The 20821-nt window shown below is 46.2% G+C and overlaps 1 protein-coding gene across 1 annotated transcript; it reads left to right on the top strand.

Annotated features, from left to right (window-relative positions):
- The first annotated feature begins 17249 nt into the window (after positions 1-17249).
- LOC147700587 (olfactory receptor 5AR1-like) lies at positions 17250-18212 on the top strand. The gene has a single exon (XM_086928454.1). It carries the CDS (start codon positions 17250-17252, stop codon positions 18210-18212), a length of 963 nt encoding a protein of 320 aa, XP_086784580.1.
- Positions 18213-20821: the final 2609 nt, after the last annotated feature.

The raw sequence follows: 20821 nt of genomic DNA, 5'->3' as shown, positions 1-20821 counted from the left end.
TTATCCTTGGGCTGATGTTAATCATTTGGCCTAGTGTTTGCAACTTGGGTCTTTATACTTTTTAGGTCTCGCCTAGGCAGCACTTGCGCTGCCTCTTCGAGACATGCTGTATTAAGGTATGGATTTTAAGCTACACCCATTTTCCTCCGATCTTTTCAATTGCCTCCTGTTACTGTCCTTTGTAAATGGTTGCTTTTGATTGGTGAATAGGCTTAGTAGTCCCTCCTTTGTACCGCTGTTTCTCCTTTTTTGGAGCCTGCATTAAGGACTGGCCCTCTTATGTGTTTTGTTACTTGGTATGGTTTTTTTAAAGTCTGTGAGCACTATTTTCTTAAATGGCTTTCTCCTACTGCACGCACAACATGCAACCGCTTTTTGTTTTAGGCAGCAAAGCAGTGTTTTATCTTATTCTATGCGTTTTGCTTCAAGATGGTGGCTGCGCCATTCATGCTGCTCAAGCCACGTAATATATATATATATATTTATTCACGCTCCAAATTTCTTTTACCCTTGCAAAAGAATGAACGGCACTCCAAAACTCACTTTCAAGACTCTTTTAGAATTTATTCATAAATCAAAAGAGGACGCGTTTCGGCATCGCGCCTTCATCTGCTGTGACTCGCGCCAAATTCATTAGCGATTTAAAAAAAGTTATGCATTGACGTCAATCTAATGTTCAATAAACACAGAAGAAAGACTAAACTATAAGTATACGTGGTGGCCATCTTGTAGTGGGTAACTTAATACATGAATTACATGGCCATGTTTTACAAACAGACGTTATAGAGCCCTGGATGGGCAAACAAATCATTAGGGATCAATTCATTCCAGTATTCAATTGTTAGACATCGATTAACATTCATTGTCAATAATGGAGAAAATGAATGTATAATACTTTAAATTAATCTTGCAGACTGTAGGAGAAAAAGTGTTTGAAGAGCTAGGGGTAATTTTTTTGGTGCCATTTACATCTGAACTAACCAAGATGACTGGCTAATTCTTCCCCTATGTTCAACCCTGATGGAGACTTGGTACGGAGATCAATGATAAACCTCGACTCAAGTTTCCTCATTTGTAGTTCTCTTTTCCCTCCTCGATCTTTAGGAGGTATTTGATCCAGGCAAGGAAATTTCAGGAGATTTCGGTCACTATTGTGTTTCAGTGCAAATTGTCTTGCTTACGGGTAATTTGGGTCATTATGTTCCATTGCTCTAGCATGTTCTAGAATTCGCTTTTTCACTGGGTAAATTGAGCTCCCCACATAGTAAAGTTTGCACGGGCATTCAAGACAATACACACAGTATGGACTTGTGCAAGTGAGAAATTTATTAATTTTCCTCACTGTCCCTGTGTCTGGTATTTCATATGTAGTAACTTTGCAACTCGACTGGCAGGCTTTACAGTTTTGACATGGGAAAAACCCAGTAAGGTCTCCCAGTCGTGGTGATCTTGGGATAGTATCAAAGTGACTATATATCAAGGTATTTTTCAAGGACCTTTTCCTCCTGTGCATGATCTTTGGATGAGGTATTAATTGCTTACCAATGACCGTATCTGTTTTCAAGATGTTCCAATGACGACTCATGATATTGTGAATCATTGAGGAGTCATGTGAGAAAGTCGTAATAAAGCTAAGAGTTTTATCTTCACTGGCTTTTTTCTCACTCGAATGTTTGAACAGATTTTCTCTGGGTATTACTTGTACTTTATCAAATGCCTTTTTCAGTATGTCATCAGAGTATCCTCTCAACTTAAACCTCCCTATTGAGTCTTGTGCAGCTCGCTCAAAATCCTCTATAAACGTAAAGTTTCTTTTGAGACGTAGCAGTTGCCCAAAAGGTATGCTGTTCTTTAAAGACTTGGGGTGACAGCTGCTTGCTTCTAGGGTGGAGTTCCCGGCCGTGACTTTCCGGAAAAGGGAAGTACAGATTTTTCCATCCTGTATAAAGACTTTTTAAACCAAGGAAGTCTACCTCGTGATCGCTTATGGTGCCACTGAGATGTAAGTTGAGATCATTATTGTTCAAAGTTTGAATGAACAATTCTGCCTCTGTTTTAGAACCTTTCCAGAAAATAAATAAATCGTCAATATACCGGTGCCGTCCAATAATTGACGTGACCCATTTCTGGTTGTCGTCGGACCAGGCCACCTGCTTCTCCCACCAGCCTACGAACAAGTTCGCGTAGCTGGGGGCGAAGCAGGTGCCCATCGCCGTCCCTCTCCTTTGCCTGTAATGTTTCTTTTGAAACAGAAAAATATTATTGTGCAAACAGAAATGCAAGAATTCGACCAACATACTGTTAAGTTTATTGTATTTTAAGGATCAGGTTTTTAGAAAGTACTGTACTACCTGTATTCCATGCTCATGTGCTATACATATATATATATATTCAATGATGTCTGCAATTTGCAGCCCGTCATCCCTGTCCCGCCCCCTGGCCACCACGGTTTAGGTTTGAGAACAGCACCCACTTTCACATTAACAACACGTGCACTACAATTTATATTGCACCACGGCGACCGCATTTAATATTGGACAGCTTATAGAAGCATCAGCCACCAAAAGGGTGGCGAAACAACCAACACTGCAAGCCGGGCACTGCAGCTGAGCACTCCTCCCCACACATGCCAAGTCTAATAGACAAGATCAGGCCAAAATATAGGCCATCGAGGGGCCCAGCAGCTCACCTAACATGCAGAGAGTGTGGTTTATAGCCCACAGAAACTCCTCAGCTGGAATTGAATTGAAGATAAATTTGAATTGAAGGTAAATTTATAGAGCGCGAATTGCTGCCCAGGGGCGTCCAAGCGCTAGAAAGTAACAGAGGAGACCTCGTAGAGTGGCTAGCAGAGAATTAGTGGGGAGAGTTAAATAGGAAAGTCTTTAACTGCTTGCGGAATGAACAGAGGTTGGGGTTGGCTCTAAGATGTAGGGGAAGGGTGTTCCAGGTCTTGGAGGCATTGTAGGAGAACGTCCTGCCGCCAGTCCTAGTCTTTTTTATTCTTGGGGCCTTAGCCATAAAAGTCTGGCTTGAGCGAAGGTTTCTGTTGGGTTGGTAATGGGTGACTAAGTCACGAGTAATCACAGGACCTGTGTCCCAGAAGGCCTGTTGGGCAATGCACATGGCCTCGAAGAGGATTCTCTGGCGCACTGGCAGCCAATGAAGGCTGACCAGACCGGCTCTCACTAATTGCCTGCGAGGAAGCTCGAGCAGTGAGCGAGCCGCACAGTTCTGCACTGTCTGGAGTCTGCGTAAGGTGTAATCTGGAGCGCCAAGGTAGAGCACATTGTTAAAGTCTAGGCGAGACTGTATTAGACCCTGGATAGCTACCTGCTTAGCTTCCATGGGTAGAAGGGGGAGGATTTTCTTTAGTGTCCTGAGGAGGCCGAAACAGGTGGCTGAAAGTTTTGCGGCCTGGGTATTGAATGAGAGGGTTCTGTCCAGCCACACCCAAAGGCTCTTGATGTTGTCCTTGGGTGCTGGAGGGGTGCCTAGACAGGGGGGCCACAAGGAGTTGAAGAAGCTGGGGTTGGAGGGGCCCAGGAGCATCAGCTCCGTTTTGTCCCCATTTAGTTTGAGGGATGATGAGGACATCCAGTTCTTTACTTCCTCTAGGCACTCTCTAAGTCTGCCTGACATTGGCGTGTTGGCCTCCTGCGCCAATGAGACCACCAGCTGGGTGTCGTCCGCGTAAGAAATAATCTTAACCCCAAATGGACGGACGACCTCAGCCAATGGCCTCATATAGATGTTGAAAAGTGCGGGGCTTAATTAGGATCCCTGAGGGATGCCACACCTTAGTGGTCTACTATTGGATACAGACTCACCATCGAATACTCGAAAGGATCTGTCCTCCAGGAAGGATTTGAACCAAAGCCAGGCTTGGTCCTTGATTCCGACACTAGACAAACGGTACAGCAGGGTGTTGTGGCTGACCGTGTCGAATGCCGCGCTGAGGTCAAGGAGGATCACTGCCACTGATCCTCCTTGATCCAGGATCTTTCTGGATTCCTCAGTGACCATAAGGAGGGCGGACTCGGTTCCGAGTTTGGGTCTGAAGCCCGTTTGGGTAGGGTCTAACAGTTGGTGGTCTTCTAAGAAATTCACCAGTTGGAGATTAATGTATCTTTCCAGGATTTTACTCACCAATGGGAGCAGGGAGATAGGCCGGTAGTTGCTGAAATCTAAGGGGTCCAGATTGGGTTTCTTTAACAATGCTCGGACCATGGCCCGTTTTCAGACAGGAGGGACAGTGCCAGAGGTGATAGATACGTTCAGGACATTCCTAATGGTTGGCAGCGTGATCTGGGATGCTGACATTATGATGTCTGGCGGGGCTGGATCGTCAGGGGAACCGGATTTTACTTTCCGAGCCACAGACTCAAGGGTTGCAAGATCCAGGAGGGGGAAGTGGTCCAGAGTAGGTGGAGGCTGAAGGGGGGGGTTCCCATGATAGTATTGGTCTGGACTGAGGGGGTGGTAACTATGGGGGGGAAGGATGAGTAGATTTTGTTAACTTTTTGGTGGAAAAACTCAGCTACGTTATTGCAGTGAGTAGTGGATTTTGTTTCGTGCAGGCTAGGTGGGGGTTTGGTAAGTTTTTTCACAATTTGAAAAATTTCTTTTGGTTTTGATTTGGCTAGGATAATTCTGTTTGAGAAGTATATAGCCTGAGCAGCTTTGACTTCTGCTTTGTAGTCATTGATTGACTCTCGGTAGCGACTTTTATTTCCTGGAGAATAGTCTAAACGCCATCGTCTTTTGGTTTTCCGCAAATGGCGTTTCTTTTCCCTGAGAGCCTCCATGTACCAGGGGGCAGTTTTGTGGGAGCGTTTCAGCGTGGTTTTACTTTTAGGGAGGGTGTCTTCAAGAGTTTGTGTGATCCAGTCTTCGTAAGCCTGGTTGGCTAGACCAGGGTCCTCATTGTAGAGGGGTTGGTTGCTGGCGAGCTTGATGGACCATTCGTCGACTGAAAGGCAAGACCAGGCTCTGGTGAATCTTGTAGTGGGTCCAGTTGGTGGAGGCTTAAGTGTGGTCCATGTGAAGGGGACCAGTAAGTGGTCCGTCCATGGGAGCGGAATTGGTATTCCGGCTACCAGGTCTACACAGTTGCTGAACACTGGGTCCAACAGGTGGCCCTTAACGTGAGTTGGGGTTTTGACATGTTGGGTTAATTGTAGAGCAGCTAAGTCATCCACGAGCGTAGTGACTGCATGGTCCAGTGCAGAATCAAAATGAAGGTTGAGATCACCTAACAGAATGAAATTAGAAGTGGTACTAACGCGTTCCACCACAATTGAAGGAAGAAGATTGTGGAATTGCTTAGGGGGGCCTGGGGGACGATAGATAAGTGTTCCTGAGAAGCAGTTATTGGGGGAAAGTTCGAGACTGAAGGCAAGGCTCTCACAATCAGGAATGGTTTCAGAAGTAACTTAACGCAATGAAACTGTTCTTATAAATGATTGCTAGACCTCCTCCTCTCCCCTCAGGTCGGTCCTACCGAGTGATTTGGAAGCCGGGAGGGAGGGCGGTTACTAGGGCAGGGTCGGAGTCTGTGGTGAGCCATGTTTCCGTCAGGAATACTGTGTCCGGCATGCGTTCTTCTAAAAGTAGGGCAATTTCCGCTCTGTGTTTCGGCAGGGATCTGCAATTTAGCATAAACATACGGTAGTCGTGTGTCAATTCTATGGCCGGCGTAGGTTTGAGGGATGCTTTACATTGTGGACAGGTTTGTGGAATGCTTTCAACGTGATAGCGATGCAATAGGCAGTTCGTAGCAGAGGGCCTGAGGCTGTGAAGGGTTTCAGCACTGTAATACCTGGGCTCTTGTAGCTGAGGTATAGGGGGTATGGCCCTGGGCCCGGACTCGGACGAGCTTGTCCTAAGCGCGCCTTCGGCGCACAATCGTTGCGCCCGCTGTGCTCGTCCGCTGTGCTTCCGGTAGATACACATGTTTATAGGGTGGAGGAAGGGTACGGTGGGCGCGGCCTCAAAGTGGGCGTGTCCCGTGGCTGGGCGTGGGTGATGGCGGCAGAAGTTAGTCAGCGATTCTCCCTCTTCAGCGCTAATTCCACTGTTGTGGGGGTGCCTGAACCAATGAAATCGGGTGCCTGCAAGCTAGGTGAGTGTTTTAAAAACAATTCTAGACAAGTTTTAAAAAGGTGAAAAACAAGCGCTAAAGACTACTCCCGGCTGAGCCTCAGGAGGTTCCAGTATTATGTGCGACGTTTGTATTCAGCGCGCTATTTGTAGTTGTTGCGGTGGGCGTGGCTTTAAAGTGGGCATGTCCCGTGGCTGGGCGTGGGTGATGGCGGCAGAAGTTAGTCAGCGATTCTCCCTCTTCAGCACTAATTCCGCTGTTGTGGGGGTGCCGCAACCAATGAAATCGGGTGCCTGCAAGCTAGGTGAGTGTTTTAAAAACAATTCTAGACAAGTTTTAAAAAGGTGAAAAACGAGCGCTAAAGACTACTCCCGGCTGAGCCTCAGGTGGTTCCAGTATTATGTGCAACACTTGCATTCAGCGCGCTATTTGTAGTTGTTGCGGTGGGCGTGGCCTCAAAGTGGGCGTGTCCCGTGGCTGGGCGTGGGTGATGGCGGCAGAAGTTAGTCAGCGATTCTCCCTCTTCAGCGCTAATTCCGCTGTTGTGGGGGTGCCTGCACCAATGAAATCGGGTGCCTGCAAGCTGGGTGAGTGTTTTAAAAACAATTCTAGGCAAGTTTTAAAAGGTGAAAAACGAGCGCTAAAGACTACTCCCGGCTGAGCCTCAGGAGGTTCCAGTATTATGTGTGACACTTGTATTCAGCGCGCTATTTGTAGTTGTTGCGGTGGGCGTGGCCTCAAAGTGGGCGTGTCCCGTGGCTGGGCGTTGGTGATAGCGGCAGAAGTTAGTCAGTGATTCTCCCTCTTCAGCGCTAATTCCGCTCTTGTGGGGGTACCTGCACCAATGAAATTGGGTGCCTGCAAGCTAGATGAGTGTTTTAAAAACAATTCTAGACAAGTTTTAAAAAGGTGAAAAACGAGCACTAAAGACTACTCTCAGCTGAGCGTCAGGAGGTTCCATTATTGGGAGCAGCATACTGATCCAGCGGTTCAACAACAACAGATACTCCACTACCATATACTCACCTGGGCCTATAAACTCACAGTGCGTAAAACTGCTGGGGTCAAGTTTGTAATTTCTACAGTGTTCAGGATTAGTTATTTAATATTCCTAACTATCCTCAATGGGCCATTAGTTGAACTAGTTGATGGTGAAAATATCATTTTCCCCGGTCCACCGCAGCAACCAGTGCTGTTTGTTGTGGAGGGAGGCAAGCGGTACCACTTCCTGGTTGCTCCATTCTAGGCAGCCATCTTAGGTGGGTTGACGCGCTAGTCTCCCACTCCGCCCTTACTACTTAAGGGTTAGACTCATTCGCGCTCGAGGTTGAACTGCAAAACATCGCTGCGCTGGCGCTTGGCAGCGAGTAAGGACTGCTACAAGCGTTATCTTTTATCTTTGTTTTAGCCTGCATTTTAAAATTGTGTAATATCACTTGTACTCTGCTCGCTCACTCCCCGGTCCACCGCAGCAACCAGTGCTGTTTGTTGTGGAGGGAGGCAAGCGGTACCACTTCCTGGTTGCTCCATTCTAGGCGGCCATCTTAGGTGGGTTGACGCGCTAGTCTCCCACTCCGCCTAATCTATTTAGCCCGCACCTTCCCGCGCCGAAGAGGCGCCAAAGAGAAGCCAGTCTGTGCCAGTCCGCGTCCAGACGCTTCCTGCTTGCTGCTTGCTGGCGGCCAGGCTCTTTCACAATGGTAGGGCCCCTACTTTCCTATGACTCCTCATCGCTTCTCGCCCTACGCCCTTGCCCCAATCTGTTATGTCGTCACACGTTCCTCCCATCCCTTACTGAGTACCTCTGTAAAAGTTGTAATTGGAGTCCATCTCACACCTGCCATTCACCCCCTGGTCAAGAATGGAGAATGTTCCTCCTTAACTGTAGGTCCTTATGCAAACATTATACCGAACTGCACTTACTGATTGAAGAGCTCAAACCTGAGGCTCTCTTCCTAACTGAAACGTGGCTTCACACAGATAACGATCCGACTACTGTATGGGCCACCCCACTAGGATACACGCTTAAAAGACTGGATCCCCAGACCGGGAGAGGTGGTGGATTGGCCATCATTTATCGAGATAGCTATAAATGCCGTATTACCCCCACCACCTCACCAACTTGTGAGAGCTTCCATTTTTCACTAGAATTCTCCCCCACTACCACCTTTTCTGGCATCCTAGCCTATCGCGCACCTGGCGCGCTTAACAATTTCATTACTAAAATAACAGACCTTGCTGCAAGTCTCGTGTTGTCCTCGCCCAATTTCACTCTGTTGGTGGATCTTAACTTACATCTAGATGATCCTCACGACACTACAGCTAATAATCTTCGCTCCAACTTACAAGCCTTGGATCTACATCAAAAGGGCTTTCACGCAACCCATAATAGGGGTCATCTTCTTGACCACATCTATAGCAATATAGACGCCCTTGTGGTGTATCCCCCTACACCACTACCCTGGACAGACCACTTTTTGATACCTTTCACGTGGCGCACAAACCCCCCTCCCTCGACTCTCCATCCTGCTAGACATCGAGGTAGGAAGTGGTCCTCAATCCCCCTCCCTGCATGGGAAGACGCCCTTGCTAGAGACCCACCTAGGAAGGTAACGAATCCCAACACAGCCACCAACAAGTTCGAGGGCTGGATCTCTAGCACACTCGATCTGGTCCACCCCATACAATCTAGTAACTCCATAAAAAGACCCAAAGCAGCCCCATGGTACACACCTGCCCTTAAGACCATGAAATTAGCTTGCCGGAAAATCGAGAGAGCCTGGAGACAGGACTACTCCCAACTCAGGAAAACTGAATATAGAGCTGCCATTAAGCTCTACAAACAGGAGATAAAGGTGGCACACGCTTCTTTTTACGGTGGCAAAATTAACGCAGCCGCTAATACCCCAAGGGAAATTTTCAAAATTGTCAAATCTCTTTTTTCACCCTCTGCTGAGTGTCCCTCTGCCGAGGGTGCCCAAAATCGTTGTAACGATTTGGCCGTTTTCTTTTCCCAAAGAATCGAGGCCATATACTCCTCTTTCAGGGACGCTAACAATGATACGGAACCCCTCGTATCTACAACTTCCGATTCCTCTGTCCTTTGTACGCTTGATACAATCCCACTTTTGGACATTCCTGCCTTGGATAAACTCATCCCCAAAATTACCTCTGGTTCCCCCAACGATCCAGCACCCCCTCAGACCCTCACGAAGGTCACGGACATTATTCGCCCGGTCATATTGGACGTTCTCAACACATCCATCACCTCTAAATCCGTACCACCTTCATGGAAGTGCGTGATGGTGAGGGCTCTGTTGAAGAAGCCCAACCTCGACCAGAACAACTTGGCGAACTACCGTCCTATTTCCTTACTCCCCTGGCTGAGCAAACTGCTAGAGAGGCACGTAAATAACACCTTGATGAACTATTTGGAGTCTAATAGTCTTCTGCAGGCCTCTCAGACAGGGTTCCGTCCTCTGCATGGGACTGAAACCGCTCTCTTAGCGGTGATGGAAGAGGCAAGAGCTGTGTTGGACTGGGGTGGAAAAGTCGCCATCATCCTTTTAGATCTCAGCGCCGCGTTGGACACGGTGAACCATGTCACGCTATTACAACGACTGGCGGACATGGGCGTGTCGGGCGCGGCCCTGGAATGGCTGACATCCTTCCTAGCTGACCGTTTCTTCCAGGTCTTTGAGGGCGAGGCGGTGTCTCCTAAACACCCACTCAGGTGTGGGGTCCCTCAGGGCTCCTCCCTGAGCCCTACCCTGTTTAATGCCTACATCGAACCCCTAGACAGGATAGTCCATCCCTTCGGTGTGCGTATCGTCACCTACGCGGACGATACCCAACTGGTGGTCTCTCTAGACCACTCTGAGGGATCGTCCCACACCTTAGGCCCCTGTCTGGAGGCTGTTGCCAGATGGATGCAATCTTCCTGCCTAAAACTTAACGGGGAGAAGACAGACGTCATCCTATTGGGCAATCCTTCTCCCTCTGTTCTTGCATCCATCTGGCCACCATGTTTGGGCCTGCCCCCCGTCCCCAAGTCCCAAGTAAAAAGCCTCGGGATCTGGTTCGATAAAGCTTTGGACTTTTCAGTCCAAGCCACAAAGACCGCCGCCACCTGCTTTGGGCTTATGAGGATGTTGCGGAAGGTGCTCCCTCTGCTCCCATTCCAGGCAAGGAGGATCCTGGTCCAGGCCCTCATACTCTCCCGCCTGGATTACGGGAATGCCCTCTACATGGGAGCTCCGACCTTTGCCACCCAGAAGCTCCAAGTCACACAAAATAGTGCGGCCCGCCTACTCTATAACCTCCCTCACTGGCAGTCAGCGAGGAATGCCCTAAGGGAGCTTCACTGGCTCCCTATAGTGGCAAGAGTACAATTTAAGGCTATGTGTATCCTACACAAAGCCTTTCATCGCACAGGTCCCGCCATTCTGCATCCCTTGGCTACTCCCTACGTCCCGTCCCGTTCCCTCCGCTCCTGCACCCTCCGGCTGGCCACTTCCGCCAGGGTCAGGAAAGCTCGATGGGGAGGCCGCTCTTTCTCCCATACTGCGGCCAAACTCTGGAACACCCTCCCTCTATCCCTTCGAGGCAACAGTAACCACCTGTCCTTCAGTAAAGCCTTGAAAACACACTTGTATGCCAAATTCTGCTGACCTGCCCTGAGCCTGCGTTAAGCAAATTCAGTCACAAGCGCTACGAGGCCTCCGGGTAGTTTAGCGCTATACAAGTGCAATTTTCATTCATTCATTCATAAAACTAACTGTTCTTTTATTCAATGTAAATAACCACAGACTCAGGAAAGTTTTAAATCTTTATCTAAATTAATGAATGTGAACCATTTTAAAATACAGTGCAGTCACCGTCATTCATAGGAGAGAAAATCAATTCAAAAACACAATTCATGTACTTCGGACTCATGCAATACTCATTGCTCAGAAAGGGAGAGGACAGAGAAAAAGGACATCAACAAATGATCAAAAATAATAGTTATTAAAGGTTGGTGTGAAAGACCAACCCCCTGGTGAAAGGTCTTGTAAAGGTTCCCCAGGATTGGGCAGGAGACAAAGACTTCAGGTCAGGAATCAGGACAGAATAGATAACCTCTCTAGAATACTGATGGTTGTGTCGCACCCCTCTCTGGCATTCTCTTCCTCCTCGAGATTCTTCCCCGATCTTCTGATCTAACCTAGTTAAATCAGGATGGCAAATTTTGCTTCACGTTCTGCATTCGGCTCTTCATCAGCATCTCATAGCATCTCTCCCAGCAGCATCTCTTTCTGAGTCTGCATTCAGCAATTCTTCATCTCTGCACCCTCTGTTCTGACTAACTAACTAAAACTATCTTAATTAAACCTTTCATTCTTAATATTCCACCCACTAAAGTTTCGATATTGTAAAAATACAAAATCTGATTTGTCAGGCAATGGGGAAGCTCCATCACACCATGCTTACATGTCATTAAAATCAGTTCAACTATTGTTCGTAGACCCATCCCCTTAATTTTTATTCATAAAGGTTATTCCTATCCACTACATGTAGCCATTTTGAAACATTAATGACACTACGATGAATAGAACATCTCATTGGTGAACTCTGCACCATCCGTTCCCATGCTAGTAACACTCTATCTTGGCTCCTATTCAACATCCTGGTCATGGCCTTCATGGCTTTACTCAGTGAGCATGCGCAGGCATCGCGTCACTTCATTCAGTCCGGTTATGAAAGAGAGGCCCAAATACGCACTAGTGATAAAGTCAAAAGACAGATGTTACTTTCACAAATAAAATGATCGCACTGTATACCACCTACCTCTACTCTAACCCACTTTATTTATGTATGTCTTTTCCTGCATTAGCATTAGTAAACACCACTCGATTTAGTTCAAACAAGTAGATGCCATGTACGTGAGTCTTCAAGACTCCATTTTAGTATGTTCTGCTCATGCGCCAGAATTTCCCTCCAAGCATTACCTATGCAGATGCAGTTGACACATGCGCACAACAGTTTCCTAGTTTAGAGTGGTATTAGTCCATCTTCATTGATATCAGCATTAGTACACACATTAGCAAGCTTCACTAACCCACGTGTTCAATGTGGTATGCATTAGTTATTCACAAAACATTGTTTAATAACTTGTTAGTGAGTTAAACGAGAGGATTGCTGCAAGCAAGCCTCTTTTCTACGAGTCCTTGCTCCATCAATATTACACCCACTCACAGCTGCTGCACCGCCCCCCTCACTGTTGTAAACCGCGTGGCACATGACCCTGGGATCTGCTCCCGTTGCCCAGGTGACAACAGTAAGAGTGCTCACAGTATTACAGCAGCAGTCGGATGCCCATAGACGACACAGCTCACAGTGTCGGCCTGCGCTATTGCAGCACTGCTCCTGATCTTTCGCTGCCCGGGGCAACCTGTGCTACAGATGTATGTTACATAACTATAACATGTGACTGCAGCTAGTTGTTCAAACAGTTCAATCATGTTTGCCCTGCAGAAATAGTCATTGTACAGCTTTATGACCATATCTGCAACTTTGCAACTCCCTAACATATGGCTGCAGAGTGTCTCTCTGTTGGCGAGATTTGGCTTTTGCAGAGTGCGTGAGAAAGGGAGATACATTTTGTCCCAGTAACGCTATAGCGAGTGGTAAATAAATGGTTACCCTTTGGACTCTACAGCCTCCTCTTTTTCTGTTTCATCCTGTAAATTGGCTGCACCTTTTAACATTCCGATTGTACCCTTGAATTGCCCGATTAGTCTCCTCTTTCAATTATTTTCTGAATGTATATTTTCAACTAACTCTTGCTTTTAAGCACCCATGGACTAACAATCTCCTATACTGCAAGAGAGAGAGACCACAGCTGTAGCATCAGGTTACATTTTACCTTCATTCGAGTTCCTCTGTTTGTAACGCCCCCATGATCTCTCAACATGAGGTCACTCAGGTGACATATTGGCCTGGTCAATCAGCTCTCCAAATGCTCCTCCTTTTGAAAGTTAGGCAGTAACTTTTCAGTGCGGTTGTGTGTCTGTGTATCTGTATGGTGTCTGTTTTCGGGGCCTTACCTATCAGGAGGTGGCTTGATCTCTTTTCACATCTCTGGAAAGGAGTAAGGACTAAGCATGGGCAAATTTTGCGAATCTGGCATTCGCGAATTTTGCGAATTTGCGAACTCGCAATCCGCAAAATCTGCGAATTCTCGCGAATTTGCGGATTTTTGTTATGTGTTCGCAAGGATTTCTGCCAGTTCGCAAGGATTTCTGCCAGTTCGCGAGAGTTTTTTACCAGTTCGCAATTGCGAACTTACATGTCGGCTCGCAACGGTCGCGATTATGTTGTTTCTACGTCTGGTTCATCATCACAGGTTCCCAGCACCCTCTGTTTCACCCCTGCCACCCTCTGTTTCACCCATGCCACCCTCTGGTACATCAATGCCACCCTCTGGTTCATCTTTACAACAAGGGGTGGTGAGGGACAGAGTCTCTGAATTAAGCAGAAAGCTCTCACCCAGTCAAGAGATCAGGGCTAGATCCAACACCGTTTTTTAGCTCACTGCACCATCCCAGTTTCAGAACCTGGCTGTATGCAAATTAGTCTGTTCCTGTCCCAGTGCATGATGGGAACAGGGCAAACCAAACTACAAAAGCCAATTCTTACACTGGGAAGGAAACAAGCTCCCGGGGACCGGTTTCTGGCATTACAGCCGTCTTCGGCCCGGTTTGCTTGAATCCTGATGGTGCAATGAGCAAGGGTCTCACATCTGAGAATACCCTTCCACGCTTAGGGTGGACAAAAATATTTACAACAAGGGGTGGTGAGGGACAGAGTCTCTGAATTAAGCAGAAAGCTCTCACCCAGTCAAGAGATCAGGGCTAGATCCAACACCGTTTTTTAGCTCACTGCACCATCCCAGTTTCAGAACCTGGCTGTATGCAAATTAGTCTGTTCCTGTCCCAGTGCATGATGGGAACAGGGCAAACCAAACTACAAAAGCCAATTCTTACACTGGGAAGGAAACAAGCTCCCGGGGACCGGTTTCTGGCATTACAGCCGTCTTCGGCCCGGTTTGCTTGAATCCTGATGGTGCAATGAGCAAGGGTCTCACATCTGAGAATACCCTTCCACGCTTAGGGTGGACAAAAATATTTACAACAAGGGGTGGTGAGGGACAGAGTCTCTGAATTAAGCAGAAAGCTCTCACCCAGTCAAGAGATCAGGGCTAGATCCAACACCGTTTTTTAGCTCACTGCACCATCCCAGTTTCAGAACCTGGCTGTATGCAAATTAGTCTGTTCCTGTCCCAGTGCATGATGGGAACAGGGCAAACCAAACTACAAAAGCCAATTCTTACACTGGGAAGGAAACAAGCTCCCGGGGACCGGTTTCTGGCATTACAGCCGTCTTCGGCCCGGTTTGCTTGAATCCTGATGGTGCATTGAGCAAGGGTCTCACATCTGAGAATACCCTTCCACGCTTAGGGTGGACAAAAATATTTACAACAAGGGGTGGTGAGGGACAGAGTCTCTGAATTAAGCAGAAAGCTCTCACCCAGTCAAGAGATCAGGGCTAGATCCAACACCGTTTTTTAGCTCACTGCACCATCCCAGTTTCAGAACCTGGCTGTATGCAAATTAGTCTGTTCCTGTCCCAGTGCATGATGGGAACAGGGCAAACCAAACTACAAAAGCCAATTCTTACACTGGGAAGGAAACAAGCTCCCGGGGACCGGTTTCTGGCATTACAGCCGTCTTCGGCCCGGTTTGCTTGAATCCTGATGGTGCAATGAGCAAGGGTCTCACATCTGAGAATACCCTTCCACGCTTAGGGTGGACAAAAATATTTACAACAAGGGGTGGTGAGGGACAGAGTCTCTGAATTAAGCAGAAAGCTCTCACCCAGTCAAGAGATCAGGGCTAGATCCAACACCGTTTTTTAGCTCACTGCACCATCCCAGTTTCAGAACCTGGCTGTATGCAAATTAGTCTGTTCCTGTCCCAGTGCATGATGGGAACAGGGCAAACCAAACTACAAAAGCCAATTCTTACACTGGGAAGGAAACAAGCTCCCGGGGACCGGTTTCTGGCATTACAGCCGTCTTCGGCCCGGTTTGCTTGAATCCTGATGGTGCAATGAGCAAGGGTCTCACATCTGAGAATACCCTTCCACGCTTAGGGTGGACAAAAATATTTACAACAAGGGGTGGTGAGGGACAGAGTCTCTGAATTAAGCAGAAAGCTCTCACCCAGTCAAGAGATCAGGGCTAGATCCAACACCGTTTTTTAGCTCACTGCACCATCCCAGTTTCAGAACCTGGCTGTATGCAAATTAGTCTGTTCCTGTCCCAGTGCATGATGGGAACAGGGCAAACCAAACTACAAAAGCCAATTCCTACACTGGGAAGGAAACAAGCTCCCGGGGACCGGTTTCTGGCATTACAGCCGTCTTCGGCCCGGTTTGCTTGAATCCTGATGGTGCAATGAGCAAGGGTCTCACATCTGAGAATACCCTTCCACGCTTAGGGTGGACAAGAATATTTACAACAAGGGGTGGTGAGGGACAGAGTCTCTGAATTAAGCAGAAAGCTCTCACCCAGTCAAGAGATCAGGGCTAGATCCAACACCGTTTTTTAGCTCACTGCACCATCCCAGTTTCAGAACCTGGCTGTATGCAAATTAGTCTGGTTCATCATCACTGTAGATTATGGGGGGAAAAAGCAAGCACACCTGCCTGCTTCAACTGACATGAATTCATTTGGGGTTGATTTATTAATGTGTCACTGTTTTAAAATTCCAGTCTGGCACCTGCTTCCTTATCTGTAATTTGCTTTCTGTTGCAGTGCAATTTTTTTTCCAGGACCTTTGTGGCCTACTTGTAGCTATTCTATGAGCCTGCTGTGAGGGTTAGAGCAGGGTCATACAATTGTTGCAACTAGCAACTGAACTCTGGAGGGGCCCTTGTCAGGAAGCACTACAGGTAATGGTTACTAATGATGAGTTTGAACTTTTGAACCTGCTGAATGCTTTCACTTTTGCAAAACTCGTTTTTCTGCAGAACAGCATTACAGCAACTGTAATGCCCCAAACAAGCTTATATGAGAAAGTTGATTTCTAATCCAAAAGTTATCCAAAGAAAATCAAAAGGCCTCAAATCCAAAAAAGTGCAAGCAAATGTCAACCTGAGGAGTTATTCTGATAAAGATCATCATTTTCAGAAGGTCTATGCTGCTTGCTAGTAGATTTCTTGTGCAGAATTGCAATTTTTTGTAATTTCGCGAGTGCGAGATTGTTGCTGCCCGCCGCACCTACATGTTCGCAATTGCGAACTTGCACCGCACGCCGCAAAATTGTATCACCAAGAAAAAAAATCCGCTGCGTGCGAATTTGCGGATTTTCGGTTAATTCGCGAGCGTTCGCGGATTGTGAATTTACCGAAAATCCGCAAAATACGCGAGCGGAACGGATTTTCCGCCCATGCTTAGTAAGGACCTCTTTGTTGTGTGTGTCCTGCACTCTCATCCCACTTCCTTAGTGGCTCTCTTAAAAGGTGCTGGAGTCTGCACCCTTAATCTGATTATAGCATGGCCACAACATCCAGTTTGTGCTGCTCCCATCACAGTCACAGATTTGAGTTTGTTCCACTACCAGCTCCATACTAAACAGAATACATACTGAACCATATAGACCAGTACATCATGCTCTTCACTTCGAAATGCCATTGGGTTCCTATGTGCTTCAGGCCTTTTTTTTAATTTCTTTACTTTTCTTACAAATGTGGATCCCACGCTTTAGCTTTAAACATCTCAAGCTAAAAGGTGGATGCCGCGATTGCATAAAAAAGAAATAATTAGAAAAACTAACATTTGCAATGCAATTATTCTCAAATGACTGAAGGTTTGCGCTATTGGCATTGCATTATTATTGGCAGCGCCTATAGCTCAAACTTTCAGTAATGTGAGATCTATTGCATTGCAACTCATTCTTAATACACTGCAAACAGATGGCAACAATTTATCCAGATGCATGCTTTTTCATTCAGCTGCAATATCTTTTGCTGTTCATAATATTGTGTTTTCTTTTTTCCCCAGATCTTCTTTTTTCATTGAAAAACAACACACTGCACTGAGATTATGGGAAAGTCGAATCAGACTCTCTTGAGTGAATTTTTAATTTTGGGATTATCGCAAAATCCTCAGCTTCAAGTTCCAATTTTCATTGTGTTCTTACTCATGTATTTATTCACTCTTTTTGGAAACCTTGTAATTATTACATTAATATGCATTGACAAACATCTTCAAAATCCCATGTATTATTTTCTCATGAACTTATCTTTCCTAGATATTGGTTTCACAACGGTCACCATCCCAAAACTGCTGGCGGTCTGCCTGAAAGCAAAGAAATCTGACAAGTCCATCAATTTCTCTGCATGCATCATTCAATTCTATCTTTGTGTTGCCTTCATCAGCACAGAGTTTTACTTGCTGTCTGTCATGGCCTATGACAGGTACCTTGCAATTTGCAACCCCCTGCGCTACGCATCTATCATGAATACAAGAGCTATGATTTCATTGACTGTAACATCCTGGACAATAGGCTTTCTTGACATTATACCACATGTTGTTTTGGTATCAAATTTATCCTACTGCGCCTCTAATGAAATCAATCATTTCTTTTGTGATTTTAATGCTCTTCTTAAACTATCCTGTACAGACACATATTTCATAAATATGGCAACTTTCGGAATAGGTATTATAGCAGGATTTGGTCCTTTCATCTTAACAATAACTTCCTATGTGCTAATCATCTCAAGTATCATGAAAATTCCATCCAACACAGGGAGACAGAAGTTGTTCTCCACATGTTCCTCTCATCTGACTGCAGTTGTTTTGTTCTATGGAACTGAGCTCGGTGTTTACATGAAACCAACATCTGGTCACTCATTGGACAAAGAGAAGCTCTTTGCTGTAATGTATACAGTTGTCATTCCAATGTTGAATCCAATTCTTTACAGTTTGAGAAACAAGGATGCAAAAGGTGCTTTGGAAAAAGCTATCGGGAAACTAAGGCAGACACACTGCCCTTCATTAATTTAATAGTTCAAGCTGTACATATCAAAAGTATTCTTATCTATGGTCATGCTCCTAGTCTTAACAGAGTTTGCTTATAACATTAATACCAAAAGTAAAGCACTATTGAAATTTAATGTGTCTTTTCTTATCAATAAAAAACTGGGCAAACGCCGATAGGAAATAACTAATGGATTTTTACTCATGAATGTAAAGTAAGCCATCACTTACTACATTGTTTTATGGCCCGTGGTGTCACATTCCTCAGCTAAGAAACAGATAATACAAAAGGAGGGTACAGAGAAAGAGGTTGAGAAGAAATATGCTCTCAAAATAAGGAACCACAGTAAAAAAAGAACTGATTAACACCTTGGCTGCTAGGTGTTTTCCCCTCCTGTGCTGACATTTTCGTAATGCCATCATTTCATGACGAGCTCAGCTCGTCATCAGCACAGCTCAACCGTGCATCATGACGAGCTGAGCTCGTCATGAGCATCGAAAGGGTTAATGTGACATTTAAGATCAATATTCACCGAACAAAAAAGGCAAAACTTGACTTGGTACACTTCCATCAAACCTCCTTGTTATCCTCATGCAAGAGGGCTTTAAATCCCTTGAGACCAGTAAAATTGTGGATACACCTCATCTGCCTCCCAGGGGATTTGAAACCTACATCTACTTTCTATCTAATCTACCTCAGCGATGGCTTTGCCCTTATTTCTGGCAACACTCAAATAGAAATTCAACTCTCCTGGGGACATTATTGGGGTGGTCAACTGGTTCTGCTCCCCAAGGAGATTAAATCTTAATAGAATGAAATGAATGAATGAATAAAATGAAATGAAAGGAAATGAATGAAATGAAATGAAAGGGGTTTTATTAAGCACGACTGCTGCCCTAGGGCGTCCAAGCGGTGAGAGAAAAAGAAAGGATATTGCCTCGTGATACAACACCTTAAGAGTTAGTCTTGTTTAATGAAAAGAAAGGTTTTGAGCTGCTTGCGGAAGGATGACAGATTAGGATTAGATCTTAAGTGTAGAGGAAGTGAGTTCCACAGCTTGGCGGCGTTGAAAGTAAAAGACCTGCCTCCTGCTCTTGATCTCCTAATCCGAGGAGCTACGGCCAGGAATGCATGGGTGGAGCGGAGTTCTTTGCTGGGGTGGTAGGGGAAAAGCAAAGGGTGGTTAATCTTGAGGCCAGTTTTCCAGAAGGCTTGGTGGGAGATGCACATGGTTTTAAATTTGGTTCTCTCCCTAACAGGGAGCCAGTACAAAGTCCTCAAGCCGGATTCTACTGACGCTCTACGTGGGAGCTGGAGCAGCGTGCATGCGGCACAATTCTGAATCCGCTAGAGTTTTTGCAGAACGTATTCAGGCACCCCTAAGTACAAGGCATTGCTAAAATCTAGTCAGGATTAGATTAGGCCTTGTATCACAATTTTCTTAGCTTCAAAAGGTAGGAGCGGAAGGATTTTTTTCAGCATCCTGATGATTCCAAAGCAGGTCGCAGATATCTTAGTTGCTTGGGTGTTGAGGGTCAAGGATTTATCCAGCCAGACGCCAAGACTTTTTATGTTGTCTTTCAGAATGGGCGGCGTACCCAAGCTGATAGGCCATAAGAGGTCGATGGTAGACAGCGCTGGAGGGCCGAGTAGCATGAGCTCGGTTTTGTCACCGTTGGGCTTAAGAGACGACGCAGTCATCCAACTTTTGACCTCCTCCATGCAAGTTGTCAGGTTGATCTGCACCAGTTCACAGTTCTTTTGTGCGAGGCAGACCACCAGCTGAGTATTGTCCACATATGTGATGATCTTAATACCATATGGACGAACGATCTCTGCCAGCGGTCTTATATATACATTGAATAGCGTAGGGCTCAGTGACGAGCCCTGCGGTACCCCACAGTCCAGTGGTTTACTTGAAGAGAAAAAGTCTCCGTCAAAGACTTGGAATGTCCTTTCGCTCAAATAGGATTTAATCCAAGCCAAAGCGCCCCTTGATACTCCAAGATTAAAGAGTCGACACAGCTGAGTTTTATGGCTTACCGTGTCAAACGCAGCACTTAGATCGAGGAGGATGACTGCCACTGATCCCCCTCGATCCAAGATCCGCCTGGTTTCCTCTGTCATGGCCAGCAAGGCTGTTTCCGTCCCATGTTTGGGATGAAACCCCGTCTGTGTAGCATCAAGTAGGTGGTTACTCTCAAGAAACATTGTTAGATGAAAATTAATGTGTTTCTCCAGGAATTTGCTCACCCAGGGTAACAGGGAAATGGGGCGCTAGTTGTTAAAATTACTGGGGTCAAGGTTAGGCTTTTTCAGAAGTGATCTCACCATAGCTTGTTTCCAAGTAGGTGGACACTGCCTGTTATTAGAGAGATGTTAAGAAGCTCCAAAAGAGTGGGAAGAATGACTTGGCTGTCTGCAACCATAGTGCATGGAGGGGCAGGCTCACATGGGGAACCTGAGTTTTCATTGTAATTCTATTGCTGTGACCCTTAATTGCTTTTCCCTTGATTTGGGTGTCCCTGTATTTGCTTGCCCCGTTTTTGGTACGCTCTCATTGTAATTCTATTGCTGTTGTGGTTGTGCTTATTGTTTTTCTCTCCCCCGTCGTGTCCCTGGCTTGCCTCCCTCT

This window comes from Lissotriton vulgaris, chromosome 7 (assembly GCF_964263255.1).
Source record: "Lissotriton vulgaris chromosome 7, aLisVul1.2, whole genome shotgun sequence".
In the NCBI taxonomy this organism is placed as follows: Eukaryota; Metazoa; Chordata; class Amphibia; order Caudata; family Salamandridae; genus Lissotriton; species Lissotriton vulgaris.
Note: the sequence above shows the minus strand (reverse complement) of the source record. Positions and strands in the feature narration are given on the sequence as shown.

Bases quoted from the DNA above. Each gene is read 5' to 3' on its own strand.
- LOC147700587 (XM_086928454.1), top strand. From the start codon at position 17,250: ATGGGAAAGTCGAATCAGACTCTCTTGAGTGAATTTTTAATTTTGGGA.